Source organism: Thamnophis sirtalis, unplaced genomic scaffold (genome assembly GCF_051295495.1).
Source record: "Thamnophis sirtalis isolate CommonGarterSnake01/CBP01778 unplaced genomic scaffold, rThaSir2_p1.2 scaffold_7, whole genome shotgun sequence".
Classification (NCBI taxonomy): Eukaryota; Metazoa; Chordata; class Lepidosauria; order Squamata; family Natricidae; genus Thamnophis; species Thamnophis sirtalis.
The window spans coordinates 53,685,026-53,708,814 of NW_028261387.1; the positions used below are offsets into that span (position 1 = coordinate 53,685,026).

The 23,789-nt window shown below is 37.2% G+C and overlaps 1 protein-coding gene across 5 annotated transcripts in view; it reads left to right on the forward strand.

Moving 5' to 3' along the window:
• SRGAP2 (SLIT-ROBO Rho GTPase activating protein 2) overlaps positions 1-23,789 on the forward strand; it is a 205,821-nt gene that overhangs the window by 65,206 nt on the left and 116,826 nt on the right. For all 5 annotated transcript variants that reach the window (XM_087720076.1, XM_087720078.1, XM_087720077.1 and 2 more), the window contains exons 3-4: positions 1,748-1,940; positions 19,316-19,478. In XM_087720076.1, the coding sequence (XP_087576202.1) occupies positions 1,748-1,940; positions 19,316-19,478 (356 nt within the window). The remainder of the gene's footprint in view (positions 1-1,747; positions 1,941-19,315; positions 19,479-23,789) is intronic.

A 23,789-nucleotide genomic window follows, 5' to 3' on the forward strand; every position in this document is an offset into this window, starting at 1 on the left:
TATAAGATCTGGGATAAATTTGATTGATGGTTGGAATATAAAAGGGAAAACCCAAAATAGACATGAGTCAACATTGACAGAATGGAGACTAGAATTATGTATGGAATGATAAATGCAAGAATGTATAAGATAAACTCAAACCAACATGGCTGGAAATAGGTTACTTTTTTCTTTTTTGTAAATACGGTATGAATCAAATGTTAAAAAAACAGGGTGGCTATAATGTATAACTGAATACCTTAGCGTATATGGCATAGATTCTGCCAGGACAGTTTACGTTTTAATTTATGTTTAATAAAAAACTTTTTAATTTTTAAAAAATATTACTTGTACTTAATATAAATTCAATTTTGAACAAGCTCAGAAAGATTGCAGCAAACATCCAGCAACATCAGCCATCTTTGATTAGTGTTTATGTGCTCCGGGGATGTCAAGAAAAAAGACATAACTTGGTAATTTAAAGAGAAGGGATTGGAGAATAAGATGGAGATATTCATGGCATGGAACAACTTAGCATCACATAACTAGAAGTAATAACATGTAAGATTTCATTGTAAAGTTGAAGAAAAATGCTGTGAATTTCAAGGTTTTGTACCTTGAAGGTTAGTTAACTTAGTTTTTATTTGTACTGGGAATATGTGAGAGTAAATTCTGAAATTATATTGCAAACATTATATGACCTTATTGAAATATTTTAAGGCCATATTTGAAAAAAATAGTGTGTTAACCACCAGCATCATCTGCACTCAAAATACCCTGCATGCAGTCAAAAATAATCTGCTTGCAAAATTTGCTCAAAGGCATTCTTTCCATGAAAAATGAAACTGTCTTTCTTGTGACCTTTCCCAACTGGGCATGCAAATTTGTTGGACTTTTCAAAGGCGAACCATTCACAATTTGATGTGCTGTGCTTAATTGCAATGTCGCAGTTGGAGACCCAGCGTGAATAGTCCTAAATTGGTATCTTCTGGGAAATGTATGGTATGATCAGGGCTTTGGTTTTGCCGTAGGAATAGCTGCAAAGGAATTTAATAGTGTCTCTAGAGGAAATTTGAGCTAAGAGTGGAGAATTGAATTGAATCCAACCCTGTGGCCTTCATCTAGATTGAGATTCAGTACATATTTGGAAAATGATTGCTAATGTATGCTTGACATTGCTGATTAATAGAATCTTTACCAGTAAAAATCATTCTTGTAAGTAGATTGCATTGGAATCAGGTTGTTTTGTTATTCATTGGCTAGTTTGTCTAATGCACAATAGTAATTGCTGTTTTTTTAAAAAAACAAATCAGCTGAGTGGGGATTTTTAGTTAATATTTAATAAAGTCCCATTGGTATATGATGATCAAGAGGAACTTTAACTTTCATTTTTAAAATTTGCTTTTAATATCCTTTTCTTTTTGCACTTATATTTTGCCCTTTTTCCAAGGATTTGAGAACAGCGACTATCTTCAGAAACTTATAATGTTAGAAATCTTGATCGTTCTGTGTGTTTCACAAACTGATTGAGTTTAAACCTATGTAACAACTTGTACTTTATGTCTCTCACATCACAATGTATAAATTTACCATAGTTGTTGTTTATTCTTTAGGAAGCTCAGAATGGTTCTTGTGGTTGCTATTTGTCTTTAGAGACACTTCGCTTTAACAGATACAGGGAGCAAATATATTCAGATACCATAGTTCATATCATTTTCTGTTTTAATGCTATTTTCATGAGCAATTCCCTTCCTCCCTTGTTTTGCAGAGATTCGAGCCCAGCTTATTGAACAACTGAAATGTCTTGATCAGCAATGTGAACTGAGAGTCCAACTGCTCCAAGATTTGCAGGATTTTTTTCGCAAGAAAGCTGAAATTGAAATGGATTACTCCAGGAACTTAGAGAAGCTGGCTGAACGATTTCTGGCAAAAACAAGGAGCACCAAAGACCAGCAATTCAAGTAAATAAAACTGGGAAAATGCCAGCTACCGGCATGCAAATCACATTACTTTATGAATGTAGTCAGGTTATTGTTGGTTTATATTTCATTTACAATGCAAATATAAGCTAGTTCCATTTTCCCTCAATTCTGTTAGCTAAAATGCAGGGGTGAGATACACACACACACACACACACGCACGCACGCACGCACACATCTCTGTGGTTAGTCAGCATTTGTGGTCATCTCCTAATAGCTTGTATAATGGAAAGATTAGAAGCTCCCGTGGAATCTAGTGCTTCTATGTGAAAAGCTTTCTGTAACTGGTGCAATAAAATAAGGGTTGACCTGGAGATACAGAAAGTTCTAATGCAGATTGTAGATACCACTCACATCCTTTTATAGAAGACATTATTAAACAATGTTTTCCAAACTCTACAACTGCATTTTGTTGTTAAGTATGACTATTTCTAGTTATTGTAAATTTAAAATATTTTGGCTTTGACACGTAAGAGGAATTTTAAATGTACAACTTCTGCCTTTTTCAACTATAATGTTGCAAATGCATGGACGATGGGATGTACTTTGATCATCTCTGCTGTAAAGGAGAAAAAGGAAATAAGCTTCTCTGTAGGAAGATGGTGTGGCTGAGTCAATTATTGTGAATATTCTAAAACTTAGAAGGAAAGTCACTCTATAGCAGTGTAGAGGCTCAGTTTTGGGTAGCAGTAGCTATGTCAAAATTTAAAGTTAGATCAGACCAAGAAACCAGTGCCATGTACGTCAATTCTGTTTTTATTGTAAAGCTGTAGTACAGAATTTCGTAGGTCCAAATGTGCTTCTCTCTCCTTTTCTTTATCTTCATGAGAACTAGGGACTGCTTGTCTGAAACATTTACTCATATTCCAGTACATTTTTTTTGCTCTGGATTCAATCACCTTGTTTTGGTAGTGCTCTCAACCCAGTCCCTCAAGGTTATTCCCTTGGCCTTCTACAAGTGGAGACTTGGTTGTATCATTGTGTTATGTTTGTTCAGTTACTGAGTTGTGTCCAACTCTTTGCAACCCCATGGACCATAACATACCAGGCCCCCTTGTCCTCCACTATCTCTCTAAGTTTGCCCAAATTCATGTTCATTGCATTGATAACACTATCTAACCATTTCATCCGCTTCTGTCCCTTTCTTCCTTTGCCTTCAATCTTTCCCAACATCAGGTTCTTTTCCAATGAGTTCTCTCTTCTCATTTGGGGGCCAAATGCTTCAGCTGACTTGGTTGTAGATACAAATAGATATTTAAATTTGCCTGAGGCTTATATTGAAACAATAGTCTGAAGATAGTCATCAGTTCCCAAGAAATCGGTATTCCAAATATCTGAAGGGTATTAGATTCTTTAAAACACTCTCTAGACATAATATATTATTGACTTAAGGATAAAAATAAGCATACCTAGGATGTAATTTACGTTGTGCCTCAATGATGGCTATTTCTGGAGCTATCTATACACATTTTAAGCTATCTGCTTAAACATTTTTGAATCCTTTTGCATTTTGAATATTTTTGCATAAATGTAATCTAAAATGTGATTTGTTCTTCGCACACTTAATGATAGAGGTGACAATTCTAGCTGTGGTGACTAAGGTGGTCTTATTTTTTACTCATTCATTTAATTGGGTTCTCGATGTAGTTTTTAGGACTTGTATGAATGACAAATCACATTTTAGGTCATTTTTATGTAGAAATACTAAAAACTGAAAGGGCCATGTTTGAAAATGGATATCTTAAAGGAAATTGCCTCTGAATTACAGTTTAAGTTGTAAATGCCAGCCTTTACCTTTTTATTTTTTCCCCCCATCAAACCTAATGTACAGTAAGTGATTCGTGTTCTTTAATTCTGATTATAATGTGATATGTGATTGTGAAATCAAAATGCAGGACCCAATGCAGTGAATTTAAGTACTATTTGAAAAAAATATGTGGATATTTAAATTATCCTTGCTGTTTTGTCAAGGCTTGATGTTTATGTTTACTTTTCAGACTTTTAGGATGATGAGACAATTTGTGAAAATGTTGAATCTTCTTCTCCTTTGACGGTATCTACAGTATGTTAAAATACCAAGTATGGACTTTTACAGTGCTGCAGTTTCCAATTTTATATAAGAATTTTTTGGGGAACAGAATTACTAGTTTCTATAGGAAACAGAAACTAGCTTTATTGCTATAGGAATTGCTTTTATAGAATGTAGGATTCTTATCAAAATCGTAGATTTTAAAAATATTTCTGACCTTTAGCTTTTCAAATATGAAGGGCTGGTAATCTCAAAATAGCAGAAACAGATAATTGGCAAGGAGAATTAAACTGTCATTTGTAATTCTCAACTTTTCTGCTTTTAACATACCGTTAGCAAGACTTTTCCACCAGGATCTGTTGCTAGTCTGTCAAATGTATTAATACTAAATTTGCTACAGAATACGGAAAAGTACATTCACCTTCAAGTTGTTGATCGATTATATGTTCCTGTAGTTTCCTTGGCTGTAATACAGCAGTGATTTATCTTTACCTGGAATGTTTCTTTTTTCTACTTATACAATACGCTAGCAGAGTTGGAAGGGACCTTGGGGGTCTTCTAGTCCAACCCCCTTCCTAGGCAGGAAACCCTACACCATTCCAGACAAATGGCTATCCAGCATCTTCTTAAAGACTTCCAGTGTTGGGGCATTCACAACTTCTGGAGGCAAGTTGTTCCACCAATTAATTGTTCTAACTGTCAGGAAATTTCTCCTCAGTTCTAAGTTGCTTCTCTCCTTGATTAGTTTCCACCCATTGCTTCTTGTTCTTCCCTCAGGTGCCTTGACTCCCTCTCCTTTGTAGCAACCCCTGAGATATTGGAACACTGCTATCATGTCTCCCCTAGTCCTTCTTTTCATTAAACTAGACATACCCAGTTCCTGCAACTGTTCTTCATATGTTTTAGTCTCCAGTCCCCTAATCATCTTTGTTGCTCTTCTCTGCACTCTTTTTACAGTCTCCACATCTTTTTTACATCGTGGCAACCAAAACTGAATGCAATATTCCTAGTACTTCCCTGGCTGGCCTGCAATACTGCTGTTCCCTGGAGTTGTCCTATCCAAATATTGACCAGATCTGATTACATATACATATGCATATGCATATGCACATGCGCGCGGGCACACACACACACACCTGCGACAGGTTTTTGTAGTTAGGATTTCATATTGCAGTGTTTCTCAACCTTGGTGACTTTAAGTCCTGTGGACTTCAACTCCCAGAATTCTCCAGCCAGCTGCTGGCTGGGGGATTCTGGGAGTTGAAGTCCACGGGACTTAAAGTCGCCAAGGTTGAGAAACACTGTCATATTGGGTTTTTATTTTTTCATTTTTTCTAGAAATAAGTGCAAGAATGAGCTTCCATTTCAGGATGCCATTAAATTTCATTAATATAGATCCCTCTCCTTACAGTCTATATTTCTGTTTTCATTCTAAGGGGCATGTTCAACTGAATATCAGGTATGGGAATGGCCCAAGTGGCCTAACATGTTTTTGATTGATGCTGCAGAGTGAATCATTGAAAAGAGTGAGGTTACCAGTTTCTTTTTTTTAAGTCTTAAATTCCCATAGAAGACAGTATACATAGCTCGGGGTTGAACTTTGGAGTCCTTGGTATTCTCTGAGCTTGGTTAATGGCTTGCAGATGTTTCATTATTCAACTAGGTAATATCATAAATGATGTTACCTGGTTGGATAACGAAACATCTGCAAGCAAGCAAGCAAACATAGAGAGCACCACCGATTCCACAGACTCATGTAATTATACTGTGAGTGGCCCATCAGTTCAAGGGCTAAATTTTCAAAACAGGGCAAGAGCAAGCAGAGGGACTAGGGAAACAAATGCAGATGGTATTGTTCAGAGGCCCTTTTTTTGCGGGGGAGATTCCCACTAGTTTCTGTTGTTATCACAGTCCACCCATCCCTCCCCAATAGTCTTTCCTGTTGTTCTTTAAGAAGTGGGCTTATCTTCCTCTTGGCAGCAAGTTCTGCCTGCTTTCATAGACAGTGCATATGGGAAGGACCTACTGCAGACCAGACAGCGCTGCAACTCTGGTAGCAAAGAATAAAGCTAGTGTGTTCATGAAAAATAAACAAGAAATGGAATGGATGTTTTCAACCTTTCCAACTTAATGCTAGAAAAAAATCATACAAAAAAGATTTATGATTCCACCTGTTTCTACCTGCCTGCTTGCTCATCTATGTGTCTATCAGTGAATTAACTGTTTGTCACACAATTGGCTTTCTGAATACTTATGAGCTGCCTATTTTTTTTAATTGTTCCTACTTTTTAAAAATGTAAACATACAAAATTAAATGGAATCGGGTGGCCTTTACATTGTATTAAATAAATAAAACTGGACAGAGTGGAAGAAGATTTAATCTATTGTTCTTTTTATTATTATGTTATAATATAAAATACATAGATACAAAAAAAATGGTAGGAAAAATAGGGGAGGGAAAAGGGAAGGGTAAATGTAGAAAGGTGTGAAAGAAAAAAAATCCATCGAATTCCAACTCCCCTTAGTGCAGCAGTAGAATAAGATAACATCAAACCTCAACTTTGTACTTTAACATAATAGTATAAACTAGCTACATCTATAACAATAAAGCAAAATTTAGAAATTCTGTAAAAAGAAGGACCGTGTTTGAAAATCAGTATGGGCTTCAGAGAAAATATTCCAAACAAACCTTTTCCCTGGGGTATCCCTAGGGGAGAGACTATTAGTCAGAAGCTTAAAATACTGTATTGCCAATTTTCATTCAAACTCTTCTTCATTTTGGTCCTGTGATCAAAATTAGAACATATGCAGACTACCGTGTGTTTCCCAGTACACTTAACACATAAACACACACAAGGCAGCATGATGGGAGAAGAGAAATAGGCATACGAAGACACAACATATTATTTCATTACACAAAAAACAATACTAATGCTTCCTATACCCAATGCTGATTAACGTGCTGGAAAGAATTCCAGAAGGTCTGTTGTGTACATGCTTTCCCTATCTTATTTTATTGCAGGTTTTTTTTTTTTGGAAAAGTTCTCAATTCAATGGCAAATCTTGAGGTGGGAAAAGCAGAGTGAACAGGAGGTGGGTGATGGAAAAATATGTTCTCCCAGATGCTCTCATTATTACCTAACTTTGGTGCCAAATTTTGGCAAATAACAGGAAACAGAGACAAAGGAAATTGTCATTCTAGCAACAATTTTTAATTCAGACATATGTTGAACAGGGAGATTGGAAATCCCTAAAACTAAGAAAGTAGCATTAGGGACTTGTTGAAAAACTGATTGTAACCAGGAAGCAAATACAGGCAGATAAAGACTAAAGGAATATGTACTATCTTATATGATTGATATGTTTTGTAGGGACTGACTCCTATCTTATATAAGCATAACTTCAAATGTCAGTGATAGCAAAAGAATTATGGAGTTACAATTCTGAACAGCTTGGAATTTGGAATGTATAGTCTTTTTCTTGTAAATGGTTTTTCAGTTTACTAATATTTATTCTCATCCCTATTGTTTTCCATCCTCCCTTTGTGTTCAGAAACTCTCATTATGTCTTGAGCAATTGTTTAGGCTTTTTGTGCTGTACCACAAAGATTTAGATTCTTTTAATTAAAATAATGAGCTTTCATTCTTCAAACAAAGTACTAGGTCCCAGCATCCTTATTTTCATATATAAGCTCCATTAATTTGTTCTTTCAGTTAAAAAAAAGAGAAACAAAAATGACTGCTGAAGAATATACTGAACTGTTCCACAAATTGGGAAGGGTGGGTGGGTAGACAAAATGTTAGGGAGTGATGGCAGGCAGTAAAATTACAAATTTATGTCAGTTAAGTGGATATTTTGTGACCATGTAAGCTACACTCTCAGCCATTTGTCAGAGTGCTTTATTATACTTTTTAAAAAATCCACATTTGATCACTAGCCCCTAAGGATGGATATACAGCATCTCAGGAGTTGGATGTGGCAAATCTACATTTTCAGACATTGAATACAACTGTGACTCTTTTGCTTTCAAAGCTTCCTATACCCACCATCACTACCAAGGCTAGTTTCTCAAAATGCTTAGAATTCTTTTCCCTCCTAGAAAAAGAGAAGGTCTAGAAATTTGCCCCATCAGATACAAACTTCTTATCAAGTTACTTGCTTTTCTTTGGTGTCTGAGACAACTTGCCACAGCCAACTCACTGCAGCCAACTTTCTGTGGGACAGCTCGCCACAACTCAACAATTTAACGCAGAACAAGAGTTATACTAATATAGAAGAAATGATGGACTAGAATCATTAAAGAAAGGATGCAAAATGAGAGATAAAATGAAATGTGAATGACAACATTTAAAATAATTCTTAAAAGTTATTTTAAATAATAAAATTGAATTTTTGAATTGTCCAGTGCTGAGTTGGCTGTGATGAATTGGCCATGGCAAATTGGTCATGGCAAGTTGGTTATAGTGTGTTGACCATGGCAAGTTGTCCCATTCTGTTTCTTTGTCTTCTTCCCCATTGAATGCTACTTCTCCAGTGTCACAGAATTGGAAAGGACCAAGGTCTTCTAGTCCAATTCACTGATTTTCAACCTTGCTTGAAAATCTCCAGTAATAGAAAACCCACAATTCCACAAGGTTCCAATGGTCACTAGCTTTCACAGCCAGTAACTTCCTCCTTATTTCATGTTTGGATTTCCCTGTGTAAAGTTTTCATCCAGTTTGAAGAATCCAACATACGTATATATTTTACTTGACAGATCCGGTCCCCAACAAGATAATGGTAATTGTGAAGCCATAGATAAGTATTTGAGACATTCAGAAAGTACAATAGGGATTTAACCATTCCTTCCACTTTTCTTCAGCAAGGGTAATGATTAATGTGAAAAACAATGGACAGGAACATGCATCTTTTCTTACATTTGTTTTTGTAAAAACATCTTTACCCCTTATTGTTCCAAACTATTGCCCCAGTAAACATGGATTTGGAACATACTCCTGAAGAGAATAAACAGGAGCGTGGAGGAGAGACATTTGAAGGGTACCACCATAGTGATATATCTGAGGTGACCAAGATAGAAGTAATGTGATTGTAACTTTTCTGATTAATAGTTTAGGCAGGATTCCATTTCCTCCCACCCTCTTAGCTTATTTCCAGATGGAGAGGCAGTAAAAAAGTAAGAAATCTGAAACAACATTTATCTGTTTCTATTGTTTGTAACTGTTTCCCCATATTCACATTAGTATCAGCAAATATATATTTTAGAAACTCATATTTGGCCAATATTACACATATGAAATCTTGTAATCATTCCTTCTCTCTTATATCATTAAAATGATCACACTGGGAAAATGGAACTTTGTTTTAGTTCACTTGCTTAAGCATCTTTGGTTATTCTAAAGGATCTTTCATATGGATAACAAATCCATATTAAAAGGCGGAACTGAGACTATGTGCTAAGAAGTTAATCACCATCTGTTTTCAATTAGGTGAAAGCAAAACCTGGAAGTTATCAGAAAACAACAACACAGCAGAATACCCAGGGAAAGAGACAATTAATTGTGAAAATCTTGATATCTTCCAGAACAATGTAGACCTCCATTGAGTTAAATAAAAATAAAAATCAAAGATACAGTAGAAGAAATTTCCAGCACCTTGGCTGAAGAAGCCCTTTCTTAGTTAATTGCAACTTATGTCATCTTAGAGACTTTGTTTTCTGAAGTGCAAAATTATTTCCAGTATCACTTTGGCTTTGTTTTCTTCCCCTTTAATTTTAGAAACACTATTGTGCTTTAATAGTTTTAATAGCTTTAATAGTTTACATGTATTTTAAATCTAGAACTTCATTCTTTTAAAAAAAACTATATAACCAATCTGAAGGAAGCAAACAAGCTCATATTTGAAACCTTTGTTTGGATCGTTATAGGACTGTAATGTTAACTAAATTAGGTTTTGTATTTGAGCTGAAATTGTCATATGGGCCCCTTATTCTTGGATTATTTTAATTATTTGTTTGTTCTGTGAGGCTAAATATCTGACTGTTCATATATTCTTGCTTTTAAAAAATCTCAGCACTTGGTTGATTCAGTCAGGTGAATAATGGCTTACTAGAGGCTACGATGCTTTGGAATTATAACCCTGCTATAGAGCTAAAAGCATATTATCTATTAAGGTTGATTAACATTTAAAAAGGAATATGAATTTTCGTTAATTCTATGCACCCAGTACAAGAAGTAGCAGAAGTATTTGTTCATGATTCTTGTATTTTAATTTTCTTTTAATCTTAGTGTTCATTTGAAAAGTATCAAACCAGCTTATGTAAAACAAACCTTCCTTGCCCTTCATAATACAAAACTAAAAATGTATTCAGGGAAGAAGAGAAAGCCATTCTTATTATTATTATCTCTGGGAATGGGAAGCAGTTCAGGGCTCAATTCAGCTGGTCTTTGAGCAGTGCCATTTCTGTGGCTTTTCCCCCCCAGCTCACCCTCTGCTGTAACTGCTGTTGGGTGATGGTTAAAGGAGGGGGGAAAAGCCAAATGAAGATAGTCTTTCAACCAACTTGATAGTGGGCCCCAATTTCCATCTTGCCTTCTGCTGTGGCAGATTGACTGGCTGCTATTAGATGATAGCATGGGATTTTGAGTTGGCACAAAGCAAATGTCGGGATCTTTCCTATGGCCAGAAAAGAAAAGCTTATTCTTCATTGGCTTCATGTCACAAGAATTATAATGAGAATTTTACTACCTTCCTCTATTTCCCTCCCTTGCTGCTACAAAAAAAAATGCAGCATTTTCCACTGAAAAATTATTTAGGTGTCTCTTGTAATTGATCATTTTATATATTTAAATACATTACATGGCTTTTAATTAAGAAGTTTGCTCTATTGAAACCTGTTTTGTTGTAATCTACCATATTGTTTGGACTATAAGACACAACGGTCTATAAAACACACCAAGATTTCAAAGAGGCAAGTCAGGAAAAAAATTTTTTGTCCTCTCCGGCTCCGAGGAGCACTCTGCAGCCGTCATCAGGGCTCGGGGAAGGCAAAAATGGCTCAATTTTTCACCAAAATGGGGACATTTTTCCCTTCCCCCAGCCCTGCTAAAACCTGCAGAGTGCTTCTGGGGGTGGGGGAAGGCAAAAATGGCCTGGGTTTTTTTGCCCGTTTTTCACAAAAGTCTTCAGGAGGCCAAAAATAGCTGTATTCGGTGTATAAGACGGACCAACATTTCCACACTCTTGGGGGGGGGAGGTGTGTCTTATACTCCGAAAAATACAGTAATGGAGTCCCATGTATGATACTTGAAGTAATAGAAAATCACTGTAGTTATGACAGCTGTTGAAAGGGAAATGCCCAGAGAAATAAATTTTGTCAGCAGAAAAACTCAGGAAACCACCTAAACTTGATGTGAAAATAATTTCACATATTAGGTACCACAAAGGAACACAAAGGAATACGCCTTAACATATTGTGGTGTGGCGAGCAAGGCTTATTTCTTTCTTGGAAAGTAGGCTTCGGATATGACTTTGACATATCAACTGGGAGTTTCTACAAAATTCATAAAGTCTTTGATTTTCAGTGGAATTTTAAATTTCTCCAGAGAGGATATAAAGAAGCCAGTTTGTAGCATGTGTCGTCCCTTCTGAGAATTGGTTTCTGTAGGTTGGAAATTTAAGTCCAATGACTTTAATAACTATCTATTAGAATCCTCTTAGTTGTAGCAGTAGCAACTATTTCTAATCTTGATGTATTTTCAGCAGTCAGACATGATCTCTTTTAATATGCTGGCATTGCTTTTTTCCTCATCTCAAGATAAGGCTGTTATTCTTCAGAGAGCCATGCTTTCAATCTCAGCTGTTTGTGTCACCTGCCATCTGTCGATCACCAGTGATTTGAAATACCAAGCTCTGCTAAATCACAGCTTGAAACAAAGTTTCAAAGTAATTGGGTAAACTAAAGTATGTAAGATTTGGGTCAAATTGCTTGAGGAACTTATTTTTTTCCTTCTGCTAAGCTGCCATGGGAATAGCATCCTAGTATGTTATTCTTGGTCTCTTACAGGTCCATTGTAATATGAACAGCCATGCATATATAGTATTGCTTACTATGAAAAGAAATAGTGTGATGGTATACCTTTTGCTGTAAACATGCTCTTAATATAAAATAAAAGCAGTGCCCTAGATTGATTATTTTTCCCTTGGTCATTATAGAAAGCATGCCAATAGAAAATAGCCCCTGGTGAACCCTTGACTCTAGATTTAATCCATACGGGAGATTATCAGTGACTGAGAGACGTATCCTGACCAGCAAGGGGGACAACTAGCGCACAACATCTAGATGCATTCCCAGATTATACACTGGATCCATCTGGAGCAGTACAACTTTATCCAGGACCAACAGTGGTAAACCCCTATATACAGAAGAGCCCAGTACCCACAGCCACTCAATCTCACCAAGGTTCAGTCGAAGCCTGTTTCCCATCCCCATCCAGATCCCCACAACCACCAGAACATATGGTAGATAGCATTGCTCAGTTATACAATTGGATATTATTTGCATACTAATGGTTGCTCCTCCCATGGTTATATAGGATCTCATTGAGCGGTTTCATGTAGATGTTAAAAAGGAGCAGAGAGAGCACCGAGCCGTGCAGCACCCCATAAAGAAGGGCACATGGACTGGGTCTCTCGCTTTCTATCAATATTGATTGGGATTGATCACAGAAGAAAGAGGTCACCCCCACCCTCAACTCCCAGAACCAACACAAAAGAATACCATGGTTGATGTACTGAAGATTGCAGAGAAATCAAGAAGAGCCAAGCCCATGTCTGCCACAGATCATCCAAAAATACAACCAATGCCATTGCTGTCACTTTTTACCCCACTGGAAAAAGAGTCCAGATAAATTGTTTCATCCAGGACCTTCTTGACCATCTTCCCTAAAAAGTTCAGTGTCAGAACTTTTTAGGTGTGTTTAGATATCCTTGCTAGAGCATTTAGCCACCTTTCACCAGTAATTTATAAGTATGTTCATTCTCTTGAATGTCTGTCTGTCTGTCTATTGATCTCTTAAACCATTTTTTACTTTATACCTTGTGTATAAAATTCTTATTGCCTAGTTTGGTTCATTCAAGAAACCTATGTGGTTGAATCTTACATAGCTCAAATGTATTATGCATTTTAGAACATTTTTAGTTAGGGATGAAGAATTTACTTTGAGCCAAGAACAAATAAACTTAGGGCAAATTATCCAGGGTCGGCAGATGATGAGTATGGGAGTAGGGAATATGCATAGCACCAAGTTGATGGAGACTTTCTGGTATGGTTAGGCAGTTCTGTAATCTTATATTCTCTCCCCTTTCTCTCCCCATTGCTTCCAAAATTAATTGTTTACATTCAGAGACAGTTGAGAACTCCACCTAAATTCACTCAGGACTAATTAGTTTCCATGGAGGAATTTCTGACTCCAAAAACTTTTTAATCACAAGGAGTCTTGTTATAAAGCTTGTTTTTGTGTTTGTGTGTAGGTGTGAGTGGTTCTTCATCTTTCTCTGCTTCCTGGCAATGACGCTATGCTCACAGCTTTGGAATTAGGTTTTAGGTGTCTGGTTTACAGGTTTATACAAAAAGAAGGCCCCTAACATTTTTTATATTTCTAAGACTTTAGGCAAACAGGGTGCCCATGTTCCGTTCAAAAGGGAGGTACAATATTTAGTCTAAAATGCACCCATGCTGAAATTAGAACTGTCAGAAAACATACATTGGGATTTTATACATGGAAAATATGTTCTCTGCTCTTTTTAATAAACCCACATGTACCATAGTACTGACATCTACAGGGTGGACTGCTGGGGTTTTGAGAGAACTTCTAGCTAAGATTCTGTGTAGTTTGGAGGACCCCCAAATCTCACTCCTGGCTGGCCCTCCCCACCCCTCCCAGGAGTCCACATGCGACCCATTTTGGATGTAGATAAGTGCAAGGAGGCTTGGGGAGGTCGAAAAATGGGGCTATCAGAAGTTCGGGAAGGCTGGAAATGGGCCCATTTCCAGACTCCAAAGGGCCTCCAGAGCCTGGGGAGGCCATTTTCGCCCTCCCAGAGGCTCAAAGAAAACCTCCGGAGCCTGCGGAAGGCAAAAACAGCCCTCCCCTGCCATGGTGCAGGAGCCTGACTAGGCCATGCCCACCCAGCAACCGGGCAGAATACCCCTTGCTAAAATTTTTGAAGCCCACCCCTGGACATCTATACTGTTGATCCTAAAAGGCGGAAGCTATCTACCTCTTCAGTATCTTCACTCTCGGTTCAAAAGCTGGCTGTTAAACTTGTTATCAGTTTGGCCATCTTTATATGCACCTTTTTAAAACTGTGCCCCTTGACTTTTATTACTAGAGTTTACAGATCCTTTCATTTTCAATTGTTAGACTAATATCACCCGTTGTATATTTCTTTGTCCAGTTTTAAAGCCACATTCAGCTTCCTTTAATTCAGCATTTACTGTAGGTTTGAGTACATGAGAGGACATTATTATACAGCCTATAAAGGTTACTTTGCCAACCTGCAAGCAACCTGTTTTGCCATGTTCTGTTCATACTCTGACTTCCTGACCTGTATGTGTCATATTTATCTTAATGACTTGTTCATTCCACTGCTCCTCTGGTTCTTTATTGATGAGATTCAGGACTTCAAAGTGATTCCTAATGTTCCTCTTGAAAATGATGGGTATATGTTCAAGATCATATTGGGAAAGCTGACTGGCTTTCTTCTTTAGCTTAACTTGGAACTTGCACATGAGTGGCTCATGTTCTGTACCTAGCCCTGACTTCTTTGATGCTATAGTTGAGCTCCTCCACCTCCTTTTAATAATAATATAATCAATTTGATTTCTGTATACGCATCCAGTGATATCAGTCGATGCAGGTATTGTTTTACTAGTTTGAAGACAATATAAGCTGTGAAGAAATAATTGGAGTGCAAAACTTGTTAAGTCATTCTCCTGCTTTGTTTCAATTCCTAAACTATACAATTCAACCTCAGTTTCATCCTTAATGTTTTCAATTTTGGCATTCCAGTCTTCAGTCATAAGCAGCACATCTTGCTTGAATGCTTTGTTGATTTAAAAATCAACTTGATCATAAAACTCATCAGCTTGGTCTTCTTCTGCTTCAGGGGTTGGAGCATAAATCAAGGATAATCATCGTACTAAGGGTCAGGCCCATGAAATCTATTGATATTATTTGGTCATTGATTTCATTGTAGCCAAGTACTGTTCTTGCTACATTCTTCCCAAATATAGAAACAGTGCCATTCCTTTTTGAATTCTATGTCCTGAATAGTAAACAGTACAATCTTCTGATTGAAAGTGTCTCATATTCCTGGTTCTCGCTGCAAACTTCAGACTTTCTTTCTCTATATGGCAGTATCAGCAACTAGATCTCCTGAAAGCTGTAATTCTGGAATTTTGAAGGCCATCCCATCTGAGGAGCCATCATTCAATACTATATTATCAATCGTTTAATATTTTCTACCTATGTGATTCTTTGGTAAAAAAATAGGAGTGATTTACTACTGCTTTCTCCTACACAATATGAATTGATGCCAATGCACTAAAGCTGTGATGGCAAGCCTATGGCATGTGTGTCGGATGCCATCAGCTCGCCACAATACCACAATATCGCCTGTTGCTGTTTTGAGTTCCGCGCAGCTCCCTGGCATGTATGTGCGCACTGGGAATCTGAGCTTCCAGTTTGTGATGTGCACATGCAAGACTTGTTGTGGGGTTGGGAAATGCTAAGTGTATGGTAATTCTAATAGGAAATGTATGCAATAATAGTTCAAGAGTAACAAATAAGCCATTCACAATCTCAGTCCCCTGGAGTTAAAATCATTACCTTATTCAATTTATCACTTCGATTGAACAGCTAGAAAAATGTGCATACTACTCTAATTCTGCCCTTTCAGAAGGAAGAAGAGGAGGAGGCAAAGAGCAGAACATTCATTCTTTTTAATGTTCAGGGGTACAGTTCTGTAACCCTACAATTTCTATAATGTTTCGATATGTTACGGAAGCACTTCATTCTATCTTTCCATTCGGCATATAGTTTTTGACTTTATGCTGTGGTTAGAATTTTTTTTTTCTGTGTGGCCAATTTGGTTATATTTGGATTGCTGAAAAGAATTATTTGGTCACAAACGAACAAGCAGATATTGCCTGCTATTCATAAACAAACGGCTGCACCTAGTCTTTGTAACAGGAAGGCTAGTGTTTGAAATCCATAGCCTGTAGGCAATTTGTAAGTTCCCCCAGTGCCCCTTAGTATTTGACTATTGTATTGCCCTAGGCTTACTAATCCTGTGCTATTACAGCAACTAAAATAGATCCTGCCTTTTGCTGTGTAGGAACAATCAATCACTTGCCCTAAGAAGCAACATTGTATATTTTTGTACCAGTACAATGTCATTTGAAGGTTTGTAGCATGTCTTAAGAATTGCAAAGCCCATAGGGTCAACCTAATCAAAACTGAATCTCAGCAGATGCAATGGGACTACACCCCCATCATTCCTTCCTGATTGCACTGACTTGAGATAAAGTAGACTATATTGAGAGCCCCAGGTTAGGGTTAGCAGATGCTTTATGGAAGAGCATAAATACAGTTCTGCAGACCTTTTACTATTTTTATACTTGTATGCAAGAGAGAGTGTTGTTCCATGGCCAGCTCATTGTTACATTCCGTGGTGCTGCCTTTTGATCTTTGTCTCAACTTTCCTGTGCAGCATACAAACACAAGACCACAGAATAAATGCATTTCTCCTTCTAGAACCTGCTACTTTTTTTGGGCAACCAGAACTGATGGTTGCTTTGAATCAAACTGTCTTACTTCCTTTATACAGTATATGAATTCCCGAAGCAATGCAGATTGCAAACTTCCTGTGGCATTTTTCATCAATAAACTCTGCCAGCTCAGCTACTTTGAAAATGGATTCTTGTATTTTGCTGTTTTGTTTAAATAAAATTAACCTGCATCTTACAATAGGTCCAATCTTGGTTTGTGTCATTTTGCTGTGGAAATAATAGCTCATTTGTATTTCTGATATTTCTAGGATCATTGTGGTAGGAAACAACTGTTATTTTTTTCCTGTACAGTGGTATTATTTATTAGGATTGCATTGCTTACCCTGAAGGAGGCAGCCTGGTAGATATGTGTTTGTGAATATGTTTTACTTATTTAGGAGACTGGGATTCAATTTGCACTCCAAGGGAAAAATATGTGAACTGAAATGTGATATAAAATATACCTAAGTAATAAGGAATTGAATGTTAATTATGAAAGTAGAATAATTGGTGCCTCAGAAAGTGTGTGAGAGAGATGGGGGGGGAGGGAGAGAGAGGGAGGGAGGAAGGAAGGGAGATAGAGAGAGAGAGGCAGAGAGATATTTATTTCTGGAGCATATTCTGAAGACGTTATGGTATCAGAACAAGGAAATAAATGGTGAGAAGACAAAATTTGGATTTAAATCAATCAATTTAAAATTAAATATTTTGGGACATATATTGTACAAGACATTTAAAGACAGTCTAGATTTCAAGTTGGGTACTTCTGGCATATAATATTGGTGAATACATTAGATATGCTTATGATCTGGCCTGGAAATAGAACACATGTAACTGTTTTCTACACACTAATGGCTACTTGTTAGCTCTATGAGGTAATCCAGATAAGAAATACCAAAATCCAGTTTGGTTTAGGGGTTTAGCGAAGGGGGGAAAAGTCACAACATGTCATGTGATGCTGCCGTGACGATGCGAGTTTGACACCCCTGGGTTAAGGCATCAGGCTAGAAACCAGGAGACTTAAAGTTCTAGTCTTGCCTTAGGCATGAAAGTCACCTAGCTGACTTTGGAACAGTCATTCTCTTTCAGCCCATTTCTTAACCAAGGGACCCAGTGGTGTCTGAAATAAATTTTCCATTGTCTTGTGGTCAGCATAGCTGAACACCGAGATGCACGGAACACTGTCACCTTTCCACCGAAGTGGTACCTATTTATCTATTCAAATTTGCATGTTTTCAAACTGCTAGATGCCAGGTTGAAGAGCAGTGTTATAATGGTTAGGTTGGCAGTAACTAATTCTTGATTTGCTTTCAGATGAGAGAATAATCAATGTGTTCTTTATAACTTGGGCTTGACATCCCAAATTGGAAGATCTTTTCTCTTGAACAAGGGTCATGTATACATTTACATATATATAACAGTTTATATATTGGCAAAATAAATTTTTATGACAAAATTTGACAATATTTTGTCATAAATTTTCATTATCTTTTGCCTGATATCTGCAACTTTAGATTTCCCCCCCTAAGCTTTTCTCCCACCTACTCCAACTCTTACAACTGTTAGCTAAAGATTATGTAGCCTTGAATTATGAGAATTAAAGTCCATCACAGCAGGAGGACATCAGGTTGAGTGAGGCTATTCTGGACAGTAGTGCATCTGAAATACTTTAGATGTTGCCACATAAATCCATATAAATAAACTTTACCCCCATGTCCAAAAGTAATAATAATAATCCATTGATTTATGCCCTAAAAGTTCACAGGACAATTGTTTATGCTGGTCAGAGATGGTTAATGCTGGAAACTCACCTCTATTTAAAAGTTTCTTGTCAATATTGTTTCTTTGCTATTGAGATAAATGATGATTGAGTATATTTGTGTAATATCCTGTCATGGGATAATTCTCATGGTTGCTATGATGGGAATGGGGCATGGCTCTGTTCTGAGAAGAGTACAATACTACTTTCTGTTCCCTGAGTGTTCACTTTCTGGAAAACTGCAGTTCACAAGGTCATCAGCTTGCCGGTCTTTAACTTCCTCCCTGCATGTCATTCAGTATTTCTTCACTGAGTGATAAACCTCTTGATTTTCCATATTGTCAAACCCAAACAAAACTCTGATGATACTTCTATGTAAAGGTCATTGTCCTGTAAGACCTATCAGTATTTAATCATATTGATTCTTACATTACAGTTTTATTCTTTTATTTTTGAACGCTCAGTGTCTAGCAGTTTTCTTGTTATGACTTCACATAAGCTAGGAAGGAGCTAATTTGATATGTTTGAGGTAAAAATAATGAATACCAAGGGAACTACAGATTTTTTTTTACAGTTCTTATAGATTGTTTGTCTATTCATGTCTTGAATACAGAATGATATTTTACTAACATTTTCCCTCCCTCCCCTGATAACTGCATCAATGTTTGTATTTGAAAATGTCAGTGTGCAAAATAATATACTGGGAAAAAAGTCATATTATGGTTTTGTTTCTCCTGTAGGAAGGATCAGAATGTTCTTTCTCCGGTCAATTGCTGGAACCTCCTCTTAAATCAGGTGAAGAGAGAGAGCAGGGACCACACTACTTTGAGTGACATCTATTTGAACAATATAATCCCTCGGTTTGTTCAAGTCAGTGAAGACTCTGGACGACTTTTCAAAAAGGTAACAATTTTATTGTGATGTGCACTTCTTTATGGCTCCAGACATGGTTGTGGCAAATGTAGGTGGGCACCCGGCCACTATTGTTTCTTGCCTAGTTGTGTTTAATGCATAACTTGGTTCAAAAGGCAGCTGCCTGGCTGCTGATCGGAGCATGCAGGTTGGAACATGTCACTCTGATGTCATGTTATTTTCATTTAGCTGCCAATTTGCTTCTGGCACAATTTATTGTGTTGATTTGAAGAATGTTAAACTCATAGTGTGGCAGGGTTAGGTATTTAAAAAGTTCTATCTTTTAATATGGAATCTGCTCTTCTTTTTCTCTATTCTTCGGAGATCTTTTCTATTTTAGCATCAAGGTTGTGGAATAATTTCCTAAGGAAGATCCATTGACTCTTTCTACGCTTGCTGTTCAGTGGCTGGTGGAACCATATTTTTTCAGAGAAGCATTAGAAGGATGTTTTCACTGTTCTGAGCTAATTATTAGTAGTCTGAGCTATTCATAATTGTTTCAAGGAATAGCTACAATTTTGAGCGTGTTGTTGCTGATTTAGCAAGTTGCATTGCTTGTTTTCTTTTAATTGCTTGTTTTCTTTCATTCCCTCTTTATTCTTTTATGCTTTAATTTCATTTTTTTACTTAATGTAAACAGATCGATGAAGAATTGAACATACTCAGTTGTTCAGATCTAAAGTAACCCTGTTTATATAAAAGCAGAACAGTTCATTTTTGCTATAATCAGCAATAGCCTTAACAAATGCAGGGACAGCAACAACATCTGACAGAGGATGCTTTTCAAAGAATCTATATAGGAGAAGAAAATGCTATTTTAAAATATGATTCTACTGGACATTGAGGGAAGATTCAAAGGAGGCTGAAATGTAATATGTTTATTTTTGAGAATAAGTCTCTTTGCTTATACCGTGTTGCCCTGAAAATAAGATGGGGTCTTATTTTCTTTTGAATCCTGAAATAAGTACTTGGCCTTATTTTTGGGGAGGTCTTATTATTTTTGAGGTGCAGGAGGCAGTAAGCGGTCACCTCATGGCTGCTGCTGTGTTGCAATATTTTCCAGGAAGGTTTATTTTCGGGGGAGGGCCTATTTTAGTGCATGCTCTCAAAAGCCCGATTGGGCTTATTATCCAGGGAGGTCTTATTTTGGGGAAAACAGGGTAAGTAAATGTGCAGTAACAGATGGTTGGGTTTTTTTAAATGTTCTTTACTAAAATTGACAGTTTTTCTGGGCCCAGTTGGCCAATGTCAGAGTTCAGTAAAACCCAGAAGGATCACAGTACCTTAATTTGTTAATCTGTAGTAATGCCTGCCCTCTGGAATGAGGTCCCTCCTCCAGATCGGGATGCAACCTGATAGCAACTGCCTAATTTAGTGCCTCTCAACATAATTTAGAATTTTCTCAGAAAGGAAAATGAATATAGCTCTAATGTAAAAAAGAAAGAAACAAAAGCATATGGTAGAGTAGATGGTAACCTAAAATGAAATTGCTATAAAAACATAAAAGAACAGTAACTTATCATGGGGATTTAAAATAGGTTTGCTATCGGCATTAAATTTTAGAATAGCTACACTGTGATTTTAAATATAAGTATAAATATTCCATTATTTATTTTCTACCCAAGTAATACATTTTCTTTCTCCATTCCCCCTCCCTGCTCAAATATGCCTAGGCAGGAGCTGTTACTTGTCAGGAAACAAAAAGCATGATCTTAGTATCTAAATAACAACGCTGCTAACTTGGTCAAACGCCAAGACAGTTTCATATATTAACTCGCTTTCGGTTTGTTGTGTGTCCCTAGTCTATAGCTCTTTGTATCAGTCCCTGCTGGGGAATCTTTCTTCAAGTGACATGTGATATGTGAATTGGAAATACTATGTGACTGTACCCAGAACCTCTCCTGATTGTCTTCTTTGCTGGAGACCTCCTTTAGTGTTACAATCAATCTGAAAAGTGCGAACTAGCACAAGGCAACTGATAAAAGCCGAGTATCAAAGCTCATGAGTGGCAGATTTGTTAACAAGCAAGTAGCTAACTACAGAACAAATCATAAAATGAAGCAACACTAAAGACACGGAGGACCCAGGTTTTATGTAGGAAACCTGGCTGGGTGACTTTGGCCTAGTCATTTTCTTTGAGCCCTCGACTGGAAAATTGAAAAGCATCTATCTACCAACCTCACTGGAACAGCATAGCAGGTTATGATCCATAAGCTTTAGTGAAGGAATCTTCATCCTGCAGTGGATTGACTTGGGCTGATAATAGTAATAACAAACATTAACTGTGTAAAAATAGTTAATACAATCAGAGGAAAGCTCTTTGAAACAACTCTGTCTACCTACATCATACCTAGTTGATATATAATTCTTTTACAAGTGATCTAACAATTAAGAAGATTCTAGTTTCATCACTTTATTTGCTTCTTTATTAATAATTTCCATTTAAAACATATTACTAGTGTAATTTTATAAAATAAGAAATCTGTTGTTGCAGTGAAAATTGTTGAAATTTCCCCTGGAGTTTGGGCTGCAAATTAACATTAGTTACTTGTGTAAGGATAAATTAACACTTGCCAATCAAATAATAACTTTTTTCAACACTGTAACCATCTGTACTTGAATTTGAGGAATACAGACATGCAGGAATATATGGAAACAGCCCTTTGCATACATGGGGTTCTGGTGTAATGTAAAACCCAGAATAAAGAAACTATGAATAATGAGTTATTGGTTCTTTAAAAATTGGGAGGGGAAGGTATATTCAGCTCAGTTGCAAGGCTCTGTGTATAATGGATAGTAGGAGCAGTTTTGAGGAACAAGAGGAAGAACTGTAACCAAAGTAATTATCTGATAAAAGGCAAATGCAGCTGGTGCAAAAACATAATTTGAGTAACTACTGTATTTTTCGGAGTATAAGATGCACCGGAGTATAAGACACACCAAGGTTTTGAAGAGGCAAATTAAAAAAAAATAGGTAGGTAGATAGAGGGGTAGAGAGGGAGAGAAAGAGAGAGAAACACAGTAGGTAGGTAGGGAAAGAGAGAGGGTAGGTAGGTAGGTAGGTAGATGTTTCCAGATGTATTTATCCATGTGCTGGAAAAGGAAATCGCTTACAATCTGCAGCACCTAAGACTTTGTTTCTGCTGGCACAGCACTTGATCAATGTAATTCTCATCAATCAGTTAAAGAGCTTTCCAAAAGGAAAAAAAAAGTTTTTGCACTCTGCAAATCTCCTAAAAATGGCCCGTTTTTCATGAAAATGGGCCCATTCTTTCCCCCCCAAAAAAGGCACAAATAGCCTGGCCTTGCAGAGTGCTCCTGGGAGGGGGGGCAAAAATGAGCAAAAACCAGCCAGTTTTTCGCAAAAACGGGCCCATTTTTCATCAAAAAAATTATGGAGGCTTATAGAGTGCTGCTGGGGGTTGGGGGGGGGGGGCAAAAAGCAGCCCACTTTTTGCTCATTTCTGCCCTCCCCAGCCCCAAGGAGCTCTCTGAAAGCCTCCATAAAGGTATGCACGGCCATTTTGGTGAGGGGACGGGGCTTTGGGAGGCAAAAATGCTGTAGTCAGTGTATAAGACGTACCCAGATTTTCAGCCTCTTTTTTGAGGAAAAAAGGTGCGTCTTATACTCCAAAAAATACGGTATTTCAGACATGAGCCTACCTTGTTCTCATGATGATAAAGATAAGGAAGGGGGTTCTTGGGGGTCCAGGTTATTGGAAGGACTGTTTTTTCCCCAGTTACATCTACTCAACCCACCAGACCAGGAGGTAGATATGCTAAAGATCCCTTCTCTATAAAGGAAGTCCATTTAGCAGGACTAAGAGGATGAAGCTTCTCTGTGGTAGCTCTCTTCCAGTAGAACATCATTCCCATAGAGATAAGATTGGTCCCCACTTTGTGTTTTGGACCAAACAAGGCAACACTGCCAATAAAATAGCATGAATACAATTACCAGAAACTGAGCTTGACTCTAGGGTGTCTTTAGATCTTGTATGCATGAAGTCCTGCTCTGCTGAATAAAATATGCAATTGATCATTAATTCGGAGAACCTTTTCTTTGTCAAGCTTTACAAGAAAACCTTAAGACATATTTTTATTCCTTAGCCTTCTCACATAGTGCTTAATTTGCTGTTGGTTTTTAGTGGCTGATGACATGTATCTTTTATTATTTTAATTGTAGGTTCTTTTGGTTCATTGATAGTAGTTTCTGATGCTTGTTCATGATCTCATGTAGTTTTATAATAATACTGTCTTGTTTGGATAGTTTCCAGTTGCATAAATTTTTGTATCTGATTTAGA